Source organism: Capsicum annuum, chromosome 8 (assembly GCF_002878395.1).
Source record: "Capsicum annuum cultivar UCD-10X-F1 chromosome 8, UCD10Xv1.1, whole genome shotgun sequence".
NCBI lineage: Eukaryota > Viridiplantae > Streptophyta > Magnoliopsida > Solanales > Solanaceae > Capsicum > Capsicum annuum.
This window is the reverse complement of record NC_061118.1, coordinates 147,286,900-147,307,327: the sequence shown is the minus strand read 5'-3', so window position 1 is coordinate 147,307,327 and position 20,428 is coordinate 147,286,900. Positions and strand designations below refer to the sequence as shown.

General features: G+C 33.9%; 2 protein-coding genes and 1 pseudogene across 3 annotated transcripts; 2 read left to right on the top strand and 1 right to left on the bottom strand.

Annotated features, from left to right (window-relative positions):
- Window positions 1–2,098: 2,098 nt before the first annotated feature.
- On the bottom strand, window positions 2,099–10,812 carry LOC107839325 (annotated as a pseudogene).
- A 2,843-nt stretch (window positions 10,813–13,655) lies between these two features.
- Window positions 13,656–15,973, top strand: LOC107879764. Of its 2 annotated transcripts, none has more exons than XM_016726713.2 (2): window positions 13,656–13,912; window positions 14,834–15,973. In XM_016726713.2, the coding sequence occupies exons 1-2, from the start codon at window positions 13,859–13,861 to the stop codon at window positions 15,530–15,532; spliced, it is 753 nt and encodes a 250-aa protein (XP_016582199.1). In that variant the 5' UTR covers window positions 13,656–13,858; the 3' UTR covers window positions 15,533–15,973. The 2 variants fall into 2 exon arrangements, with proteins under 2 accessions (XP_016582199.1, XP_016582200.1); XM_016726714.2 differs by having other exon boundaries at window positions 13,904–14,018.
- An 867-nt stretch (window positions 15,974–16,840) lies between these two features.
- Window positions 16,841–20,138, top strand: LOC107879763 (cytochrome b561 and DOMON domain-containing protein At3g61750). Its single transcript, XM_016726711.2, has 4 exons — window positions 16,841–17,523; window positions 18,167–18,563; window positions 18,789–19,078; window positions 19,342–20,138. The coding sequence occupies exons 1-4, from the start codon at window positions 17,311–17,313 to the stop codon at window positions 19,615–19,617; spliced, it is 1,176 nt and encodes a 391-aa protein (XP_016582197.1). The 5' UTR covers window positions 16,841–17,310; the 3' UTR covers window positions 19,618–20,138.
- Window positions 20,139–20,428: the final 290 nt, after the last annotated feature.

The following is a 20,428-nucleotide window of genomic DNA, read 5'->3' as shown; positions in this document are numbered from 1 at the left end:
AAAGCTTTTTTACATGTATTTTCACTCTTTTGAAATGTGTATATATGTTTATTTGCATTTTCTGAAAGCATATTCATGAGGCTCTGACGTGAATGTGAAAAAGTATTGAGTCAGTATGTAATATTTAGAAGATTTAAATTGAATTATTTGTTTGTAAAATATAACGACTCTCCATAAAATTAGCTCTCTCACGTTATGTAAATATATATATAAGGACTCCATTGAAGTCATGTAAAGGTGAACAACCAACATTGCAAGCATCCAATTTAATCTTTCATTTACCCCTCTACATTTACTAGTATTTTTTTGTGAATTTTTTTTATTCCTAAGTCAAAAGGACAATTTTTTTATTTTTTTGAGTCCGGACAACTTTTTTTAATAAAAATTTCAAAAGGATAATTTAATTATTTCTCGAAAGAGACCAAATGAGTAAAAACATAGGGCTATCCACGACTTAATGTTAGAGAGTTTCTTTTTAAAATTTTCTTTATTAAGGCGTGTGGTTTTACACAACTTATAAGGACACACAACTTTGTTTTGTATTTGAGAGTTGGGAGATATTGTAATGACCAACCAACTATAAAACAAAAATTAATGACCAATTTGATTTACTTTAATTTTTTGAGGACATGGCAAAATGCATTTTTCTTTATATAATTTAAGTATTGTGTATTTATTTTGCTAATAGGTTTCATGCGGATTTCTACCTATATGAAAGGTTGGTCGACTGCTTGATGGACAATGTATACATTTTTTTTTTTCCTTCTGTCCAAACTTTCTTAAAAATAATTAACAATGGCTTGTGTAATCTACTTTTGCATTGTCTTGCTAATTGAAAAAAGGAGAGGTGGTTTCATATAGTTTTTTGTTAGTGGTTATATGTTCTGTATCATGCAACTTTATAGACATGATGGATAACAATAATAACAATAACATATCTCGTGTAATTTCACAAATGAGATATGAAGAGGATAGCATATATTCAGACCTTATCTTACCTTATGAATATGATAAATCATCTGAAATTGAAGATATTATGAATCAAGAACTTGGTCGATAACATATCAAAAATGTATCTCATATAATATCTGCAACTAACTCCCAACAATCTTTGAACGGATTTACTTTTCAAGGATGATCAACACAGATGATTAAAAAAACCGATCTCTATTCTTTGAGCTTGAAATTTTAAGCACTTCACCAGCATACCTCCATCTCATTACTTTTGTTTCTTTTTGTTATTTTATACTTTAGCTCTTTTTGTATTTTATTAATTATTTAAAATGTTAATCCTTTAGCAGTTCAATTCTCTTATGAAATGATTATTAATTGATAGAATATTTATTTGGCTTTTAGGCATTTTAGAGTGAAAACTTCTAGAAGGATCGTTTTGTTTTCTCATTGTGATGTCTTTGAAATTTGCTTCATTTTCTGTCCTCATTTTTCGTCACTAGTGCAATTTAAATGTAAAAAAATATTTTTATGTGTTACTAATTTAATAAGGAAAAATAAATTTTCTCTTCTCTCAACACTAAGCTATTATTTGACTAGGGATCTTGAAGTTGTAATTTTTGTAACTTAAGATTATATTTGGATAAGCATCTTACTTGGGGAAAAAAATAAAATTTTGTGAATGGAGTAAAATATCTCAGAAACAAGTCTGAACCAAGTTTAATAATTTAAAAATATTTTAAAGATAAATATTTAAATTTAGATCAAATTTCATGATCAAACAGATATTTGAAGATAAATGATCAAAATCTATTACCCAACACTAGCTTAATATTTTTATCTTTTTTCTTAAATCGTTATTAATATCTTATAATGCTGGGAGAAATGTTAAGGAATAACCTTTTCAATTGAAATTGTGATAAAATTCTTGATATGAATATTTAGCAGCATGTAGTAAGTGCTTTAGTCAACCTATGTTTTCCCCATCTAATCCTAATGTAAATCCTTTTATTCAATTAAGATTGAAAATGTTTACAATATTTTTTTAGCTCTAACGATTTTTTTTTTTAATATTCATGTTAGTAAAGACCATTAATTTATTTAATCATCACGCTAAGCGCGGTCAAATTACCTTGTATAACATTAGTAAACGAAAGAATGATAATTCTACTTCATGACCATGTTATGACATATATTGTATTATATAACCAAATATACATTTTTAGCACGCAATAAATGTACATACCATAAATGTACGATCATCACATAAAGAGCAAGATTCAAGTTCTATTGAGAGGCTAAATGTTTGATGAGCTAATCAATTTTGGTTCTCAATTTTGAGAGGGCAGCTTCTTTGATAAGCATAAATGAATCGACAAAATCATCGCCAAGCTGCTTAGGGATCTGGAATCATTCCTTCATCATCAACTGATATAGCAAATGTTAACTTCTTGGCATAACTACACGCATGAACCATTAGCCCCTACAATAGGCATTTGAATTTAGAGATTTTGGCCTAAGTAGATCATTTTTCTTTCAAATGTAACGGTATGAGAACAAAAGATTCATCTAACTAATCTCAACTCGTATTTCTTTGATTGAAAATAGTTTACTTGGTTGACGGAAAAACTTACTGTGGGCTGGCCATAGCATGTAGGGGCAAGGAATGTCAATGGATGGCCTGCACAAGAAACTTCTTCAAGCGGACCGGCTACATTTGAAAAGGCTCATGCTGTCTGAGATGGAACTCTTTGAGCAAGTTTTGTTGCACCCTAGGAGATCATGGCCAATACAAACAATAAAATGTTACATTTACACTCCAATGACAAATAAAATGAAAGTAAAAACATCAATAATTTAAGGTGTAAAGAGAAAAAGAAATGGAGTACCTTAAAGCCAAAGAACTTGAGGAAAAGCTGTAAAATGTAAAAGGTGCATTGACGCTCAAGAGAACGCTTCTTTCGATCCATTGATATCTTAGCTTTGTGAACATAATCCAGTGGATTTTCTTATTGGGCTATATTTATAGGAATTATGACAAAGCCTAAACAATTTCCTTGTACTACTATGGCATTCTTCTCAATCATTTCAGCTACAGCCTGTCATATATAGTCATGTGAACTTAATCGATTAGGCATATACAATAAAAATATTCTTACATATATAGCAATAAACAATTGTCAATGTACATGAATCTTTAAACAAAATATTTTTACATCAATCTTGTAGGTAATGGAGTAATACTAACTTGGACTCCTAAAGCTGGTCTCAGATTCCCTAGAACAGTGGCTCTGCATCTCATTTGTTGTAGTGAAGACTTCATCTTGACTTCAACATCTGGTTAATTAAGAAGAAACAAATCATAGTAAGCTAGTTTAATTAGTATAATTGATTGCATTTTAGCCCCCTCTCTCTTCCAAGAAAAAACCGGGGCCAAATTGGTCATGTCTTGATTATCACTTTCAGTCTTAATTCCAAAGCCACAAGGAAATTTAAAAAAAAAAAACTAAAAAAATTGTTGGCAAAAATAACCGTATGACTCTTGCCTAGCATGATAACTTATCTACATGCCTATTGTGCCATTTACAATGTGTTGGTAAGGCAATTATTTACATGGAAATTTGGGCAACAAATTAAGACAACAGATAAACAGAGAACATCATGAAATCTAAAATTGGGGTTGAGCGTGTCAAAATGATGAATTAATCGAGTGTTTAACCTAAAAACTCCATTGGAGAACCATTGTGGAAGGTGAAGTTAGTAAAGAGAAAACAGAGAAGAATCTAGAAGATGATGAATTCCGGAATTGATAACTGCTTTCATTTCTTCATCTACAATGTATATATACACGTATGTAGTGAATAAAAAATATTTGAGAGAATCTTCTAACTAACTAGCTTTTTTTCATTAATTACAAAATTGCCCCTAACTAACTTAAGTTTTAGCTAAGCTAATTGTTACCAGTTAATCTCAACACCCCCCTCAAGTTGGAGGTGATATATTCACTGATCACTTGCTTAAAATTTGAGAATGCTTAGGTCCACTCAGAGCTTTGGTCAGTATATCAGCTAGCTGTTCAGTTGTGGAGATGTGTTGTAATGTGATGAGCCCCTCTTGTAGTTTATCTCTAACAAAATGGCAATCCACCTCAATGTGCTTCGTGAGTTCATGAAAAACTGGATTTCTTGCTATGTGAATAGCTGCTTGGCTATCACAGAATACCTGTATAGGCAGAGCACAAGATTCATTCAACTCCTTCATCAGTCTTTCCAACCACATCAACTCTCCAACAACCTTTCTTACATCTCTATACACTGCTTCAGTTGATGACAATGAAACAATAGTCCGTTTCTTTGATTTTCACCCAATGGGACTGTCTCCCATGAATACTATATAACCACTTGTAGATTTTCTTGAGTCAGGACATGAGTCACAAGTTGCACTCATTCTACAATCTTTATTCTTGGACAAGAAAAGTCCTTGAGATGGATCACCTTTTAGATATCTCAAAACATGAAATGTTGCCTTAAGATGTGGTTCTCTTGGTGTTTGTAGCAATTGACTGAGATGTTGAACACTGTAAGCAATATCCATTCTAGTATGAGTGAGACAATTCAGTTTTCCTATGAGTTTCCTGTAGTATGTTGGACCTGCAAGCATTACTCCTTCTTTTGAACTTAGTTTCAGATTGCAATCAAGAGGTGCATTAGTTGTGTTGTAGCTCATGCAATCAAACTCCTCGATCAAATCAGCAGCAAATTTTTATTGTGTAATTACCACCCCATTGTCCTTGTAGAGGATCTCTACGCCTAGAAAGATATGAAGCCTGCCAAGGTCTTTGATCCTGAACAGATTATGCAAGAATATTTTCAATAACTCTATCTCATTTATGTCAGTTCCAGTTAATATTATATCATCAACATACACAGCAACAAATAGGTTGCATGCCCCACTCTTCTTGTAAAATAAAGAGTAGTCACTATTTGAATGTATGTAACCCCTTGACTGTAATGCAGTGGCTAACTTCTCATACCACTTCCTGTTAGCGTGCTTTAGTTCATACAAGGACTTCCTCAACCTGCATACTAATCTATTGTCACTCACTTCTAAACCTTGTGGAACACCCATGTAAACTTCCTCATGAAGATCTCCATGTAGGAAAGCATTATTTACATTAAGCTGGTACATATTCCAACCCTTCCTGACTGCTAAATTGATCAAGGTTCTCACTGTGGTCATCTTTACCACAGGTGAGAATGTTTCTGTATAGTCAAACCCTGCATGTTGAGTGTAAACCTTTACTACAAGTCTAGCTTTCAGCCTTTCTATAGACCTATCAGCCTTGTACTTGACTTTGTATACCCATTTAGATCCTATAGCTTTCTCAACTGCAGGCAAAGGTACTAGGTCCCAAGTTTTATTTGCATATGAAGCCTCAAACTCCTGAGTCATGGCTGCTTTCCAGGCAGGGCTTAAGGTTGACTCTTCATATAAGGATGGTTCAATATCATGTGCAATAGCTATTGACTACTAGGAAAAAAAAAAGTGAGTGAAGTATGTTGCGTGTGAGTAGGTAGTGTGTAGTTGTAGTCTTTCAGATAAGAGGGCAGAGTGTGTGCTCTACTTGATCTTCTAAGTGGTACTGTATTATGATTAGTGCTTACAAATTCAGGATATGTTGGAAGTGGAGTTGTATCAGTTAAATTTTGTGTTTCAATTGGTTCTGAGACATAAGGCTCAGTAGTGTTTGGAGTTCTTGTGTCTGAAATAAATATGATGTCAAGGTTACTTTGAGGCCTTAGATCAAAGTCATAAGTGACGTCATTAGCAATATCCCTTCTCAACATATGGTTATCATTGAAAATACTATGATTAGAATTCAATATATGAGGATTTAGACTAAGCTTTTTTTAATACTGAATTGAGGCTAGAATCAGGAAATGTTAATGCGAAAGGAAAAATGCTCTCATGAAAAAACAACATCTCTGGAAACATGTATCTTCCCAGAGCTTAAGTCTAGGACCTTATACCCTTTAGTATTAAATGGATAACCAACAAATACATGAGGTGTGGATCTTGGTTCCAACTTATCTTTATGTGTCTTGAGAGTCACAGGAAAACATAGACATCCAAATGATCTAAGGTGTGAGTAAGTGGATAATTTATGATACAATATCTCAAAAGGTATTTTATTGTGTAGTGTTAAACTGGGAAGTCTATTTATGAGGTAAGTAGCTGTTAGGACACATTTCCCCCAGAATTTGATAGGAAGCTTGGAGTGTTATAATAGAGATCTAGAGGTTTCAAGCAAGTTCTTTGATGTATGATTCCTTTGTTTTGCAGAAAATCATATGTTTCCTTATTTGTGAATTCTGAACCATTATCAGTTCTTATTGATTTAACTGATGTTTGAACTGATTCTCAATCCAAGATATGAGAGCTTTAATGGTTTGCAGGGTATTGGTTTTACTGTGTAACAGTTGAGTCCATGTTGACCTACTGAAATCATCAACTATAGTCAAAAAAATACTTTTGGTTTTCGTGTGTTGGTATATGGTATGGTCCCCATAAATCAATATGCAACAGGTCAAATATTTCATCAGTTTTAGATAAATATTTTACAGCAAAAGGTAATCTTGCTTGCCTGGCCATTGGGCAAATAATGCATGTGAAAGCTAAGGTTGTCTTTGGGCAAAAGATACAGGTATGGAGGATAAGGTTCTCATTTTTTCAAAAGGTACATAGCCTAGTCTAGTGTGCCACAGGTGATCAACATTGTTTCTATGAGATGAATGTGAATCATGAGTCTTAACAAAACACAAACTTTTAATAAACTGCATGGGATTGCTAGTATTCATAATGCAGACCTTTTCATTACTGGAAGATGAAAAATTTACATGGGGAATAGGTTGTGAAACATTAGTTTGCTTATTCAAACTAGAATGAACATGATTGTCACACACATATAGTTTGGGTGAATGACTAGGTGGAGATAAGATAGATATACGAGGTGAACTATTAGACAATATTAAGCAGCCACCAACAGAATTTGCAGAGGGAGTAAAGTAAGAATGTGAACAGCTGTGACATTTTAGGCAGAAGAAGTACAACCTATTCCTTGCTCTACCAATCCCCAGAGGGCTCTTCAGTGAAGGGCCCTGCATAAGACAGGAAGAGTTATTAAAACTAACAACATTTTTGTGATTGGAGGTTAAGCAATGAACAAAAATCAAATTGAACTTGAAGCTAGGTACTTATAAACAATACTTTATGTAAGATAAGTGTTGAACTCAAACATACATCACCAATTTCAGTCACCCTGACCTTGTATCCATTTGGTAAACTGACTAAGAAGGGATAAGGTAGTGTCCTAATTTTGGTTAGCAAGGATTTATTACAGGTCATGTGGTTTGTTGCTCCTGAGTCTATAATCCATAAGTCAACAGATAAGGTAGCACAATTGCAAGATAGATCACCAATCTCAGTAATAGAGGAGTAACAAGCCAAAATACCTGCTGGATTCACAGCTCCATGACCAGTAATAAAGTCATTTGATAGATCCTTTGTATCTTCACTTGTGTCATCACTTTTCACATGAAAACTCCCCAACAATTGCAGCAATTGACTGTATTGTTCCTTAATAAGGTTGTGCTCAAGTTTCTGCTGAGAATTGTTGTTTGCAGCAACTCTGGTACCATCACCATCAGTGCTACCAAATACATTTGATGCTAATGCTGAATTTCTCCCTCTTGTGAACATAAAATCCAGAGGGAATCCATGTAACTTGTAACACTTATCTTTTGTGCGGCCTGTCTTCTTACAGTAATTACAAAACAAATGTGATTTAGAATTGTCTGTATTTGTATAGTTAGATGAGCTTGGAAAATTTCTTGGTGATAAGTTTGTGTTTGTATACACAATTTTGCTTCCATTCCTATATACATTAGTATTTGATGTATAGTTTTTCCTGAAGTTGTTGCCAGAACCTGCACCTGAGTTTTTGTATCCATTATGCCCTTTGACAAGTAGGGAGGAAGATTCCAAATGAAGTCAATTGCTAGGCCTAACTTCTCTTTGTTTTTCTTCCTGGATTAAAATGGAGAATGCTTGCGCCATAGTTGGCAGAGGGTTCATCATCAGTATACTTCCTCGAACAACAGTATAAACCTCATTCAGTCCCATCAAAAATTAAATCAGACGCCTATCTTGTTCAGTTTTATACATTTTGTTCTTTCCACCACAAATACATATACAGGTACATTGAGCATTGTTATCTAAAGCACTAAGTTCTTCCCAGAGTCTTCTCATAGTGGTATAATACCCTGTGATGTCTAGATTATCCTGGATGGGGTCATTAATTTCTTGCTGAAGTTGAAACAACTTTGCACCATTTGTTTGATCGTATCTATCCTCTAATTCCTCCCAAAGTTCCCTAACATTATTTACATTCTGCAAACTATCACTCAAATCCTTTGATAAAGAGTTCAAAATCCATGAAGTTGTCATATCGTCACATCGCTCCCACTGTGCGAGTTCAGACGAACCAGGTGCTGGTTTTGGGACCTTCCTATTGATGAAATCAATTTTGTTCTTCACAAATAATGCCCGAAGAACACCACACTTCCAGGATCTGTAACCCGTGCCGTCAAATTGAATCGGAATGATTGAAGATCCTGCATTTTCTAATGGGTGCATATACAGGGCATTGTTGAAATCAGTATTGTTGAAGTCGGTATATTCCTAACTTTGAGCTGCACTTGTAGAAGAAGTGGAAGCCATTTTTGGGGTTAAATTTGGCGTAGAACAGCACAATCCAAAAACTGATGGTTATCGGAGCAATCGAATACGAACAATATTCGATGAATAGCAACAACAAATCGAAATCAAGGAGAACGAAAGAGGAACAACTAGATATCAAAAGTGAACAATAATCGATGAATTGCAACAGCAAATTGAGGGAAGAGAATTGAAAAACGAGGAAGAAAAATTGATGAAATTGCGGAAGAGAACCTGGCTCTGATACCATGTCAAAATGATGAATTAATCGAGTGTTTAACCTAGAAACTCCATTGGAGAACCATTGTGGAAGGTGAAGTTAGTAAAGAGAAAACAGAGAAGAATCTAGAAGATGATGAATTGTAGAATTGATAACTACTTTCATTTCTTCATATGTATATATACACGCATGTAATGAATCAAAAATATCTGAAAGGATCTTCTAACTAACTAGCTCTTTTTCATTAATCACAAAACTGCCCCTAACTAACTTAAGCTTTAGCTGAGCTAATTGTTACCAGCTAATCTCAACAGAGTGAAATTGAGCAGTCCTGCTTGGTAAAACCATTGGTTGGTAAACTCCTGATGTAAATCCTTCGTATCTAAAACTACATTTCTAACAAGTATATAATGAGCTAATTAAGGAGCTTAATTACCATATCTTTGGTGGATATAACAAGACAAAGCCGCTTGTGTTATCCCCAATATAACGTCATTAACCGTCTAAATTAACAAGAAAAGGAAAAAAGGACTACTTATAGCGTTCAAATTAATAAGTACAACTTACCAGACTAAGGATTACTTACAGCATTTGTCACACTTTTTATAAATTTAATATCGTCCAAGCTAACAGTCCGATAGATAAATCTCTTACGAGTAGACTTCGTAAATCCTTGTGCAACTGTAAAAGGTGTCTGAGAATCCTTCAAGAATAAAGCAGTCGCTATAAAAAGTGAAACATCAACAACAGTATTCAACAAAAGCCTGATGAACAACCAGAACTTCACGAGGTACTGCCACATCAATGACCGAATATTTTTTCTATTATTGCTTATTAATAAATTCGATTTGTCCTTCGAAGAAACTGGGAGTGTTGGGAGAGAAGTAGGATCAGAACTTTTCCGAAAACAAGAGAGTAAAAGGGACATGAGGGCGATTCCATCTCCAAGAGAATGATGAAAACGGAGAACAGAAATTGCCTCGGCTTGTGAGGTTTTCATGTTTAGGATGTGAACGTCCCATAGAGGTTTCGACATGTCAATAGTTGTCATGCTTAGGTTTGATATATACTCTTCGACCAACTTATCTATATCGTCCATATTATTATCGGCAATTTGTTTCAGCTGGGATACTATAATATGATCATCTATGTTTACTGTCGTGGCCGAACCCATCTCATTTCTCCACTGCCATTACTCTCATCCGTAACCTGTACGTAACATATTTAAAATTTTAGTACCAAATTTTATGCACTAAGCCACTAACTCTTAGTGGTTATTTAGAAAAATAAATACAAGCAACAGAAGTAACCGTCAAAATAAATAGAAACATACTTGATATTGTTTACGTTGTTAGGAAGTAGCATATATATAAATTAAGGTGAAAGGAAGAAACGAAAAGATAAAATGAAATCGTTGTAGCTGTACAATATAATCTGCATGTCATGCAAGAGAGTGATTAGTTAGACAAATTAAGTAAATACATAGACTAAATTGATGTTAATTAGTTTGTACTTATAAGTTACCTGCAAACTAGAGAAGCGTGGGTGTTTAAGCAGTTTGCCTAGTATTTCAGCTTTGACAGAATCAATATCAATTGCTACTTTCCAACCCATGATTGCTATAATGTGAATATTGTAGTTAGGTTCATGGAACATTCGAGAAGCTGGACTCAATAATAATGCTTCTTCCTCTCCATTTTCATCTGAATTCTTTGTTGTTAGTATAGGTTGGAGATTAACCATATTGTTTCCAGTTCCACCATAGTACTCTATATTAATTAAGTGAAAAGATCATATGAATTGGCACTATTGTCACGACAATGAACAAATTTGGCTGCTCCAATAATATTTAAAGAATCTGAAGGAAGCCTAGCTTTATTGGGTGCACAGAGAGTAGATAGATTTCAACCACAAAAGGTACGCTTCCATTAAATTGGCACAACTGTTTCGATAATGATCTAACATTGGAATAAAGATTTTAGACTAATTACATATAGTTTCTTTGGCCGGTGCTTATTTTTAAAAATTTTGGCCAAACACTAATTGTTGCTCAAAAGTGTTCTTTAAAATTTATTGATCAAACACAAAGTTCTAATAAAAAATATTTTCAAGATAAATAAAGTTTAAAAGCTCGATCAAACAGGCTAAATAGCTGGAATGCTTTTTTTGTGTGTGTGAAATTAGTTTTCTGAAAAGCTTAAGAATATGGACTTAATTAAAGGGGAAAAAGTATAAATGAAAAATATTCTGTTTTCAGAGACTTAATTATTGTTGGTTAACGCAAATATCCTATTTATAGCGAGGCTCGGGTGATGTATTTATCTATATTTGTTTGATTTAGCACATCTTTTTTCAAATTAACTTTGGAAACTTCTTTCTTGTGAACAAATTACTCTCTTCGTTTATTGTACTTGTGTATGTTTGAATTGACACACCTCTAAATAATTAATTAATAAAATGATAAGTATATCACCCTTTAAATATAATAAATTAAAGATTTTAAAAAATAACTATAATTAATAATAAAAATAAATTACAAAGTACTAATTATTTAAATTATTTTTTAATTTTTCAAATCTAAACAAGTAAAAATTGATATCGCAGTGGACGAACGGAGTATTTTGTAAGATAATGATTTTAAATAAGCATTTAAAAGTCGGTGGCTGGTGTAATTAATTAACCTTTATTTTAAGATTACTGGTGATCCATGTGCCATTTGTTGCTCTCCAACAGGCTTAATAGAGAAATAGCTGAGACTTGCTGTTGACAGTTGAGGAAAGTGTTGCACTTTTCTGAGGAGGCATAGGTCCCAAACAAACTTGTGGACTGCTAAATTTAGATGTAAATATGTACCAAATTGTTGCAAATTGACTCAATACTTGGCATATATTGAATGAGATGATAGATCATCGTCTTATTAAAAAGAATGGAAAAGTTAATGTATCAGAATAATTTGTTTGTGTTAACGAGACGTAAGACTTATATATCGGAATGAGATTTGTGTTACTGATACATAAGATTTATATGTCGAAATGAGTGTCTCCTGAAACTATGATAAAAATTATGTATCGAAATGATTTTTTGTATTAACGATACATAAAATTTATGTATCAGAATTAGATTTGTGAAACTGATACATAAGTGTTGGTGTATATTTATTTTATTATTAAATTAATATATTAAGTGCCTATGTTAGTGGGTATAAATTATGTATTATGGGTATTATTACTTACATTTGTTAGTGAAAGAATGTGGTCAAGAGTTTCTTGAAACTCCTATAACTATTAAGTCTTTATTTGCCCAATATACTATGTAATTATGTTTGTAACTCATGTAATATCCAACCAGTATCCACTTTACTACACCACATTATTCCTGTTCAGTACAAGGATGAATACCTCACCTATAAATAGAGGTGGTCTGGCATGTTATTGCATGGACTAGAATATATTAGAGATATGAAAAAGTAGTGAAAGAGAGAGTTGAGACAAAGAAAATATTCTAAATCTACAATTATATTCACTATACAAAAGAGTAATTATATTGGTGAAAGAAAGAGTTAAGGCAAAAAAAAATATTCTAAGTGTTTAACTATATTCACTATACAAAGAGAGTAAATATATGTTGAAGGAAGGTGTTCTTATAGTGGAGCTTTGGACTCTTTAACTAATCCGAAGTTGTTTGAGTTGTACATCGTTGATGGGCTGTTGTATCCTAGAGGGGACAAGTCACGAGATATACTGTTAGATCGGTGTAGATTATGCCGCAGTGGGCTTGAATCTCCTTAAAGAGAGCGAATATATATTTGCTCCGGCTACGTAAGTTCGCTGGAGATGGAGATTGGGCTGGTGTCGGCTCTTGTGATATTTGGAAAGAGGGGAGTGTTCTGCTAGTGTTTGTGTGTTAATGGTGAACAAAATGGTGTATTTGGATGGAGTTGGAGTTGTGAGCAGTGATGTATCCGATCGGTGATATATCGGCGTTAAGTGATGTATTTGGATGGTTAAAGTTCGGGATTGAAAGTAATTTTGATAAAAGTTGTGATAGGGAGTAATTAAATCTTAAAGGGTTTGACTTTAATCATTTTGGAAGTGTTGCCCTCAAAATAGGCTTTGCAATGTATGATCTACATATTTGAATCCTCAACATGTGATCCGAATATAATTATGCTTTAATGTGGATATTGAACTTCCTATGAAAACATCAATTAAATGTCACGTCTAAATTAAAATAAAGTAAATTGATTCCTAAAATTATTTGAATGGTACATTCAAACTACATTAAGGGGAAGCTATAAATGTTGACAAAAGACCTTTAATTTGGACAAGTTTGTGATCCAATTTTCACATTTGCTTATGTATTGCATAGACTATAGACTAGGTATTTGATTAATTGAATAAAGGGTTGTTACATTCGTTAAAAGATTTCAACAAGAATTTCATTACTGCTAGACATAAATTCGAGGGAAATTAACCAAAAGTGAAAATTTTAATGCTAGTTTTACATGAATATACTTTTTGTGACAAAAAGTTTACTACTTATCTAGATTCTTTTTAAAAAAAAATTCAAAGTAGATTTTGGGAGATAAGTCAATCAGTTGAATCCACCAAAAAATACGGATAAATTGGGATTAAACCACGGTTTATCCTCGTTATTAATCACATATATGCATCACACATCTAATACGAACGTCCTTAAATATCTCTTTGGTATATCTAAAACATAGTAATATCTATCGTTGGAAAAAAAAAAAATAACACACTGCGAGAACGTTTAACAACCTAACAAGGAAGAGGAGAGAGAGATTAAGGAGGTGATTAAATTAAACAAGGCATTCTGCAACAAGCTTCTTCTTAATTTGTACAATTTGTCTTTGTTTCCTAATTGAAACGCTAATTATTGATCCTTAGAATGGATTGGTCCCCTAAATATGCTGCCAATGCATATATTGACACCCTCAAGTTGGTAAGTTTATCTCTTCCTTTTATTCTATTTGTTCTGCTCTATGTTGTGTGGTAGGACACCAGAGGCATAGAGAGGACTCAAAGGACAAGACACGACTCAGACTCCGGTAAATTTGATCTAATTCTGTAATTTTAACCAAAAAAAAAAAAAAAAAAAAAAAAAACTGATTCCTGGTAAATAGTCGTATTAATTAAGCTTTTGGAATTGTGGTTTTGGGCTCTGATATTGTAGTCATATCAAGAGATATTGTTACCTGTGGATGGGGAACAAATTAGAAGCATGTATGTATGTCCAAAGAGATTAAGAGGTATATGTATTTTCCAGAAAACAAAATAATAATAACAACAAAATTAACCTCCTTGTGTAACATGAAAAGAATGACTCCATTTATTAATTTCGATATATTCTTTTAGTTTACCTTGTCAAAAATTTCATCCTCTATTTGCAGTCTGATTTTAAGAATAAAAAATAAAAATCATCCGTCTGTTCCTACGACAAAGCATTTATATCCATTTAAGATTGACAATGCCTTTTACAATATTAATCCTTAAAGAAAACATTTTCAGGTAATGTAATCAAACCAAGGATATGTTCTTCAATCCCCTCTTTTTTCTGATTTATTAGATCATGCCAATTAACTGAAACTAGTTGTCACTTGAAAAATAAATCAAGTATCATCAGCGCCCGCTTAAGCTAAACATATAACCACGGGTGGAGCCAGGTAGGATCGAGAGGTTTATTAGAACTTCCTTTTTAAAGCTAAATAACACTGTCTATACATAGTTAAATTTATCTTTTGTGCATTTATAGTAGATATTTCACCTCCTTTGACTTCTTCGTGTGTTTACTTATTCATATCATAGTGAAAATCCCGGCTCGCTACTGCACATTTACTTACTGGTTTATTGAAATGATTTGCAGTGTGGTAAACACAAGCAGATGTGCAATGCATGTAGTGGAACACAAGAACCAGAGTGCAACGAGTTCTTATCAGCCTTAGCAGCGGGCATGAGCGCCAAGCTAATAGTCGAAGTCACCACCGAAGGCTCTCCCTCAACCGTGGCCTTAGCCGCAGCAGCACGACAAACAGGAGGGAAACTAGTGTGCATTATACCCGAGCCAAAACTCAACGAAACACAAAATTTAATTCAAGAAACAGGGCTAAATGACATGGTAGAGTTCAAAACAGGCGACCCTGTTGAGGTCTTACACAATTATGAGAACATCGATTTCTCCCTCGTCGATTGCAAGACGAATGATTACAACATGTTGATGGAGAAGCTCGATGTCAATCCTAAAAGATCAGTGGTCGTTACGAATAATGTAGAAGGGAGGAAAGGGGTTGGAGGACATTTGAAGAAAGTTGAGAATAAAGTAAAGGTAAGGTCACTACAACATCCCATTGGTAAAGGTTTAGAAGTTACTATGATTGGTAAAAGCACAGAGTTTGGAAAGAAGGAAAGTAGAAGCAGATCAGGATGTTATGCACATTTAATAAGAGGAGGAGAGAAAAGAAATGGACATGTAGTAAAGAAAGGTGAAAAGAGCAAATGGATTTTTGTGCTTGATGAAAAAAGTGGTGAAGAACATATATATAGGATGCCAAAATCAGGACCTTAAATCATTTGTGAATTCTAATTACACTGTTCTTTGGAACTTCAATTGATTTCTCATAGAAATGGGAATATTGGTGGATTTATGGATTTCATAATTGTTCCCATAAAAGCTTATTCATTGATATCCAAGAACTTACAAATGAAAAAAAGCCAACCATGTGATCCTTTAGGGAACATAATTTTCCAAATGAACAGATGGGAAATCAAGAGAAGTTTATTGTATTTTTCTAATATTACCCATATCATTAAATGACTATGTAAAGTGTATATCATCAAATTTATATTTCCAAGCATAATTCATAGGTTACTTTAGTAAAATATACACATCGTATACATATACAGTCGAGGAGTATATATAGTGTATACTTTGATATGCTGGTAAACTAGATGACTGTACCAAAGGGTATATTACATGTGTTCCCCAAATAAAAATGTTTAGTTATTACCGAGGATCAAACAAGTTCATATATTAATTGCAGAACAGAATACCTGTTCTATAATTTTTGGAGATACAATGATCTTTGTTGGCAGATCTTTTAAAGCTCTTTATTTTGATTTAAGAAGCAGATTAATAGGCATATCATTTCATTTTCAAACTGTCAAAACTAGAGATTCGACTCTCAAAATTCAGGTCATGCCATATAAATTGGACTACAAGAAATAAAAAAACAATGCAGAATATGTTATGAAATTATTTAACCGTAGCATATCCATCAAATCACTATTTATATATTAATAATCAATTATTGGCTGTGATAATTCTGAGAAAATTTGGAAGATATGCATAAGGATCTTTTTTTGAACTTTTTAATTAAAGGAGAGGAGCAGATCTGCACTGCCGCGAACTCTAGTTCATTATTTTTAAAATAAATATTTTAAAAAAAAATACAATAACACAATATGGATTGTGGAGTGAAACTAGACAAAATCTCCTTAGTATAAATTACGTCTAAGTTGCTAGGATTATATAATTACTAATGACCAAAGTTTGATTAGTATTTTAAGTGGAATAATAATTTCAGTAACAAAATTTTAACTTTTTTTCAAGTAAAAATCAATGTCCAAACACACACCAACTAAAAAGTTACAGTAGGTGGCACTTTTGTTCTTTTATAAAAAAAAAAAAAAAAAAAAAAAAGAATCTCTAAGAGTTGATACGAAAAGAGAAAATCTATTTGTAAGGTGACCGTTAAATATATATATGTGACACTACAATTTAAATCATCACCCCTAATTGAGTCAATTTTTCTTACTCATCCCTAAATTTCCTCAAGATACTATTTCTCTCTCATTTATTTGTGATGTTAAATATTTACAATCAACCTCAAAATATAACACGGTAGACCTATTTTTATACCAAAACTCTTTAAGACATATAATTAGCAAATGCTAATTTAACTGCTCTTACAGATTTGGTAATGATAGACAGTTAGAAGGTTTTTTCGCTTTTGCTGCATTGCTGTCAATGTTGTTTGTTAAAAGATTCAGCTGGATTAAAATGATGATGATTATCAACAGCCACTTCCAACCACCATCACCACCACCCTCTTCAATCTCTAATAATAAACCTTCAACTTCAAGAAAACAATTTACTAACAAACCAACACCCTTCACCTACCCTTTTCTTTAACACCTCCCTTGGTGACTCGAACCCACAACCTTTGTGTTGGGAGGAACTCCTCTTGTCCCTTCCCCTACCTTGATCGTCAACAATTTCTTCATTGCTTATAGTACAACATTGGCTGTTCCAAGTTTTGGTTCATTTTCTTGGGACAGAGAAAAATGAAAATGGATGGAGTCTCAAGATTGTTGGTGCTCACAATGTTCTTTGTGATTTTGTTTGGTTTTCAAAGTGAGAAGAATGGGGTTGTTATGGCCATTGATGAAGATGCAAAAGCGCTTTGTAGCATTAATCTCGCGGAATTTCTTCCTCCTCCTTATGGTGGTCTTGAAAATATGGTTTGTCAACCTGTTTGGAACTCTTTCCTGCTGCGTGTAAGTTCTCTTTTAACATTATACAAAATCTGTAATATGCATTTGAATTTATAAGACAACTAGCATCTTGGATTATCACCACTGTCGTCTCCTTGTTTTAACCAATGACCTGCTAGTAATCCAAATCTATCATCAGAACCTTATGCAAAGACATTAACAATAAGATTCAAAATTTTACGCTAACAGAACGATAAACTTTAATGTTTATGATACTACAAAGTCACATCAATAGCTGATGGTGCCACTTGAATGACTTCAATCTTAATTTCTGGATTCAGTAGTCTCAAAAGTAAAGATAATGTTGTCACCATTGCATTACCAACTGTTTATGGAACAATAAAATGCAATAGGTTTCAACATTTCATGCTCTAAAAACTATGAGGCTGATGTACTCCCAGCCTCCCAATTTAATTAGCATCATTTGACTAGACATTGAGTTACTTATAGTAGGTAGGTTCACGCAATCATGTCAACCCGTAGAAGAACATCGGATTAAGGACAAAATAAGAAGGCAAACATAAGGAGTTTCTAGGTAACGAAAGACATCAGTCTTTTCAGCACCAAAAAAGATAAGGTGCTAAACAACATTGAAGATCAGTAGCAGCTTATAATGCAATTATAATGACTTAATTTCTGATTTCAGTACTCTCAGAGTAAAGACAATGTGATCACCATCGTGTTATCAACCATTTACACAAGTGGATGGGTAGGAATGGGGTTCTCTCCCGACGGAATGATGATCAATTCTAGCTGTATGGCTGGATGGGTGACTCCTGAAGGTCATGGAAAAATCAAGCAGTATTATGCTGAGGGCCACATTCCCTCGAAAGTCATACCAGATGAAGGAGAATTGCCATTGACAAGTGTTCCACCTCTCATCTATCTTCAAGGTGCCACAGTTTACTTGGCCTTCCAGTTGAAATATACAAGTCGTCTCAAAACTCAATCAATGTTACTAGCTTTCTCCTCGAAATATCCTCAGCACCACCACCTAACTGCTCACGAGGATAAAACAGCCATAAAATTCGACTTCTCTTCAGGTCTGGTTATCTGTGTCTCTCTATCTATCTAGTTTTAACTTTTCCTATTTCAAAAATAATTAAAAAGCGCATCAAAACTGACACAAGTATGTCAAATGTGCACTTTACGTAATGGTCTTCGCAATGAGCAATTTATACATATTAGCTCCATTCTCAGTTGTCTTCATAAAGCTTGTATTTAGATATTCGTCAACTTTACTTAATATGCTTTTATCTTTCCCTCAGGTACTCCATTTTCTGCCATCGCTAAACCTAACTACTTTATTAGCTCAACGACCCATGGTGTATTGGGTATATTAGGATGGGGACTATTCTGCCCCTTTGGAGCAATTTTTGCAAGATACTTTAGGTACCAACAGATATGGTACTACGTTCATATATCTGCTCAATTCATAGGATTCGTACTAGGACTTGCCGGAGTGATTGTTGGAATTCAGCTCAACAACAAGCTGCAACCCGATATTCCAGGACATCAAGGCATAGGCATTCTTATTCTTGTGCTTAGTATTCTTCAGGTTTGTCCCTAATCTCACTCAGCAAAAAGCAAAAATGACACTGAAATTTTGATCGATCATATTCTAAAACCTATGATTTAGCTGCTAGAACTCTAATCATGGAGGACGAATAGAGTAGAAAAGACTCACAAACTTATTCATTCTATTGAGGATGCTTTCCTTTTTAAAATGTGTGTCCATGACTCAATGTCCTTGTTATGTCACATATTTTAGGATCATAGAAAATGTTCCGACATTGGCTTTACTTTTACAATCACGTGTAGGTTTTGGCATTCTTCGCACGACCAGATAAAGACAGCAAGTATCGCAGATACTGGAATCTGCATCACAGTTGGGTGGGGAGGACTGCCCTCTTCTTTGGAGCTGTGAACATAGTACTGGGGATGCATTATGCAGGCGCAGGGCCAGGATGGAAATTAAGTTATGGATTTGTTCTCGCTTCAACAATGTTGGCATGCATCCTCCTGGAAATGTTGTCAAGGCTAAGGAAGTTCGATGAGCCGACTCTTCCTTCAGACTACCCTATCAATTCAATCTAGCATAGATCTAAAAACTTTAAATGTTGTAGATAGACTGGGTGAACAAGTGATTTTGCCCCCAAGCATCTTATTCACCACTAGGAGTCCTCTTTATCGTAGTTTATAGAATTCTGTCCAGAATACACTTTTGGGTGAATTTGTATTCAGCGGGCTCAGTACTCTGAGGGTCAAGCCTCCTTGAAACAAACTCAACGTGTTTGGCTGGTGCTCTTCAAAATCTCTCCTCTGAAGGAAAAAATGAACTTTCCCTTCTTTAATTCACATTCTTCAGTGCTTTCGAAGGGACTACATGTATGGACAACTTTTACCTAGCAAACATTTGTTTGTGGAGATCACCAGAACAGTATTGTGACATTGAATCAGTAGTATTTCACCCTTTACTCATCAGAGCTGTAGTTAGATACCTAATAGTCTTACAATGTATGCTACATGATAAATTTGGATAAAATCCAGCCAGCCTATAAGATGAATGAGCAGGCATGATTCTCAACAATGACATATATTCAGTTTTCAGTACTTTTTAACATCGGAACTTGGAATAATTTTATGCGACTCTATGTTCTACTAAATACTGCAAGTAAATTAGTGTGCCTCTTAGAAGTAAATTTTAGATCAACATTGCAGTTGCTCTTTCTTCATTGGACTGAGAAAAGAAATGTTTGTGCATCCCATTAGAAAGTGGAACTAATTCATGCCAGAATCGGAAAGAAATGCTAGTAGTGTATGATATAATAGAGAGAGAGGAGTTGTACACAGAAAAAACTTATCTCATTTCTGAATAGAGACACAAAAGATTAATACATGGTCGATC